Source organism: Olea europaea, unplaced genomic scaffold, assembly GCF_002742605.1.
Source record: "Olea europaea var. sylvestris unplaced genomic scaffold, O_europaea_v1 scaffold1372, whole genome shotgun sequence".
Classification (NCBI taxonomy): domain Eukaryota; kingdom Viridiplantae; phylum Streptophyta; class Magnoliopsida; order Lamiales; family Oleaceae; genus Olea; species Olea europaea.
Window position 1 is genome coordinate 301,359 of NW_019231229.1, and position 4,269 is coordinate 305,627.

At 44.9% G+C, this 4,269-nt stretch overlaps 1 protein-coding gene across 1 annotated transcript; it reads left to right on the forward strand.

Annotated features, from left to right (window-relative positions):
* Window positions 1-1,704: 1,704 nt before the first annotated feature.
* On the forward strand, window positions 1,705-2,527 carry LOC111375385. The gene is made up of 3 exons (XM_022998203.1): window positions 1,705-1,728; window positions 1,777-2,094; window positions 2,177-2,527. The coding sequence occupies exons 1-3, from the start codon at window positions 1,705-1,707 to the stop codon at window positions 2,525-2,527; spliced, it is 693 nt and encodes a 230-aa protein (XP_022853971.1).
* The last annotated feature ends 1,742 nt before the right edge of the window (window positions 2,528-4,269 follow it).

The window sequence follows — 4,269 nt, forward strand, 5'->3', positions numbered from 1 at the left end:
GCTCATTTTCTTTGGTTTAGTACATAAGTTCGGAAGAGTCTAGGGTTCGATCTTGGGGTAACCTACAAGTAAAGTCAGTTTCCTACACCTCTAGTTCTTCTTCAGATTGTTGAGAGGTTTTCACCTCTGTTCCCATCTCTATGGTGAACCCCGTAGATTTAGTTCATCCTTCAGAAGTGGATCTTGTCCTTGAAGGTTCTAGAAGTGAGGAAGTTGGGTCACGTGGGGGTAGTGAGGGAGATAGCCCTTTAAATGCGCTACTTTTTCCCTTTTTGCTTTCATTTTGCCTTCGCATTTCACCTTCCCTCACGGGAGCGAGAAAATGCCCTCAAGCGTCTTTTCCATTAGAGTGAGGTCTTCTTCCTCAGATCTGCAGGTATTCCTTTTTCTTGAAAACGTCTATTATTGCTTTGCTTGCTCATTTTCTTTGGTTTAGTACATAAGTTCGGAAGAGTCTAGGGTTCGATCTTGGGGTAACCTACAAGTAAAGTCAGTTTCCTACGCCTCTAGTTCTTCTTCAGATTGTCGAGAGGTTCTCACCCCTATTCCCATCTCTATGGTGAACCCCATAGATTTAGTTCATCCTTCAGAAGTGGAGCCTGTCCCTGAAGGTTCTAGAAGATAGGAAGTTGGGCCACGTGGGGGTAGTGAGGGAGATAGCCCTGAATGAGGAGCGAGCTTATATCAATCAGTTGTGATGGGAGATATATTAGCCAATTGGCGAGCCAAATATAGCATTCTCAGTACAATAGAGATGATAATCCCGGAGCCCTCTGACCGAGCTGATGCTCTTGCCATGGATTGTGTGGCTTTAAACTCGGCCATCTTACAAGCCGGCCTTAGACTCCTTTTTTCCAGGGTTATTCGTAAATTTCATTCTTCTTGGGGAATAGCCCTTACTCAACTGTGTCCTAATGGGTGGCGGACACCGATAGCCACCTTGATCTTGTGGCATCAGTCCGGGAATCCAGAGCTTACCGTAGAACAATTCAATTCCCTTTTTACTTTTAAAGAGAATGGGAAAGATTTGGGCTGGTGGTATACAAGTGTTAGACCTAGGACTAGGGGCTTTTTGGTGTTGGATACCCCTTCCTCGATCAAGTGGTGGAAGGAAGAATTCTTTCACATATTGGGAGATTGGCAGTTTTACCCTGCCGAGGTGGATAGATAGGACGTGGTCCCAACTCTCTACCACACATTGTGTAAGTAAAGATTCTATCATTTTTTAACCGAGTTGCTTTGTTATATGTTTCTGATCGCTTGGCTTTGTCCCTTTATAGTTTATAAGAAGGAATCTCTAACCTCGGCTACTGAGCGGAGAGCGGAGGCGATAAGGGTTTTACCTAAGAGATAGCGGTCTTGTAAATTTGTGAATTCTGATACCATTGTGTTTCAAGCGGGGCAGTCCCAATTATTGGTACCGACCTCAACCTCAGCTGCCACAAGGACTTCTTCCTCCCTCCCAGCTTCTTCCAATATGCAACGTTCCACGAATACTTCATCTTTCTTCTTTCAAATGTTTGTGTTTTCTTCTTTTCTGAATATATTCCTTTATTTTGTCTCAAGTCGTGACGTGAACATGTTGAGCTGTAAGGCAGCGAGAAAGGCAGTCGCACAAAAAGGAAAACAAGCTGAGGCCCGGCTGAGGTCACCCAATTCGAGGAAGCTGAGATAGAGAAAGTCCTACCTTTAAAACAGACTCGCATGGAGTCAAGGTTGGTGGCACCGGTGGCCCTATCACCTGAATAGGTCCCTCTTGTGGGAACTTCGTATCAGTCACCCTCTCCTCCAAATGTTGTTGTGGGCTCGTCGAGGTCACAGGAGAGGTTCCCCAACCTCCAAAGACCTAGCGTGGAAGGTCTCCTAGGACGTCTTCCAAAGATTTTCCTTGATTTTCTTCGTGGGCCTTCTCCAACTCGGGAAGCCACTACAGCTCTTCTCCCACCTCTTCGTGAGTTGGCGAACCTACTCACCAGGAGTTGGAATGAAAGAGAACAGAATTATCTGGTTGAGATACTATTTGGGGAGGCGATTATTTCTGCTCAGCACCACAATCACAAATCAGTACTGTACATGATGTCAGTTGCTGATAAGGTACATCTTCCTGAGATCTGGTTAGAAAGTTCGGATTCAAGTTATTATTTTTCTTAACTCTTGTTCCACTTTTGCTTTCCAGGTGAAGGCCGAGCTTGACAAAACACTTGAGGCTAGGGATCAAGCCGTAAGTCTCTGTGAAAGCCTTGACTTGGAGAGGGCGAAGTTTGCTGAGAAGAAAAAGGAGTACGAAGATCGACTGAATAAGATAGGGATGGAGCTGGAGGCCAAGTCTGATTCCGAGCGCAAGCTTGTTGATGAGAATGAAGCCCTCAAGGTATGGGAGGAAAGGCTTACTAAGATGGCAGCCGTTGAGAAGAAAAAAGCTGAGGAAGAATGTATTCGGGCCAATGAGGCTAAAAAGAGGGTTGAAATTGCAACTAAACGGGCGGAGCGAGCAGAGGCCATCTTTGTTAAGGCTGTGGAGGCCTAGAGGGCCTCTCCTGAGTTTGATGCTCTCGTTCAAGATGCCTATTTAGTTTCCTTGGACGAACTAATTAAGCATATCAGTAGGGAGAGGTCGAAATTCGATAAAGCTTTCTTGGTAGACGCCCTGGAAGAATAGAGGGAAGAGTTACGAAAGCTGTCGGAGGCAGCGTGAGTTCATATCTCCCCTGCTGAGGAGGACGTTGAAGAGAATGCCCAAGGCCCTCAAGACCTTCCTACTCCTTAGGCCCCCTACTCCCTTAGCACTTTTTTGAAAAATGTTCCTTCGTTTAGCTAGTTATTTTGATAGGTTCGGTGCATTTTTGTGTATTTTTGAACTGTAAATTGTGGATGTACTTACCTCTTGGATTTCCTTTACCCATTATTGTAGCCCCAGCATGCCAGTGAGGGACATATCTAAGCCTTGCTACATATGTAGGCTTAGCTCGTCCTGGATGCAACCTTCGTGGGTTATGAGAAAGAATTTTCCTAAGTGTTGTAGCACATGTAATCTTAGCTTTTCCTGCTCATAGTGAGGTGGCAGGGCTTCCTCTGTGAGGATTTTTACTAAGTGTTGCAGCACTTGCAAACTTAGCTTTTTTTGCGAATAGCGAGGTGGAAGTACTTCCTCTGTGAGAATTTTCACTAAGTGTTGCAACACTTGCAATCTTAGCTTTTCTTACAGATCACACTTGTAAATAAGAAACCTTTATTATTAATACCACGATTGAGGGTTTAATAGTGAACTCATAAATAAGAGACCATTAACTGATAATACTGCCTTAGGTGCCCAGCATTCCCGGGGGGACAGTGGTCTCCCAGCCATGTCTTTTAATTTGTAGGCTTTCTTAGGCAGGATTTTTGGTGACTTTATAGGGTCCCTCCCAGTTGGGACCTAAGGATCTAGCTCCGACCTCCCTTATGGTGATGAAGATTCTTCGCCGGACTAGGGACCCTTTCTCGAACTCCCATTTTCGTACCTTTTGGTTGTAGTATCTAGAATTGCACTGTTTGTAGACGGCATTTCTGAGTTCAGCCTCATTTCTCCTTTTTTCCACTAGGTCTAGTCCCTCTTAAAGGGCCATCTGATTTTCTTCATCATCGTAAGCAACTGTACGGAATGATGGAATTTCAATTTCAACTAGAATTACAGCTTCTACACTGAAGGCTAGGGAAAATAGTCACGTGCTGGTTCTCGTCGTTGTCTAGTAAGACCACAGTACGTTGGGGAGTTTTTCAGCCCATCTCCCTTTAGTGATTCCAACCTTCCCTTCAACGTGTGCTTCATGTTTTTGTTGATGACTTCAACTTGGCCATTAGCTTGCGGATGATTTGGTGTGGAGAAATGTTTCTTGATGTTGAGCTCTTCGCAAAAATTTACAAACCGAGCGTTGTCGAACTGTTTTCCATTATCGGTGACAATGGAGTGAGGTATTCCAAACTGGCATATGATGGATTTCCAGATGAAGTAAGTCATTCTTTGCTCAATGATTTTGGCGAGTGGTTCAGCCTCCGCCCATTTGGTGAAATAATCTACTAACACGATAGCGAATTTTACCCCTCCCTTCCCGGTGGGCATGGGTCCGATAAGGTCGACCCCCTACTTTGCAAAGGGCCAAGGGGAGAACACGGAGTTAAGCTTGTGCGGTGGCCTTTTGATGAAAGAGGCGAGGCGTTGATACTTGTTATATTTTCTTGCTAACTCAAGGGCGTCCCTCTTTATTGTAGGCCAAAAGCATCATTGGCAAA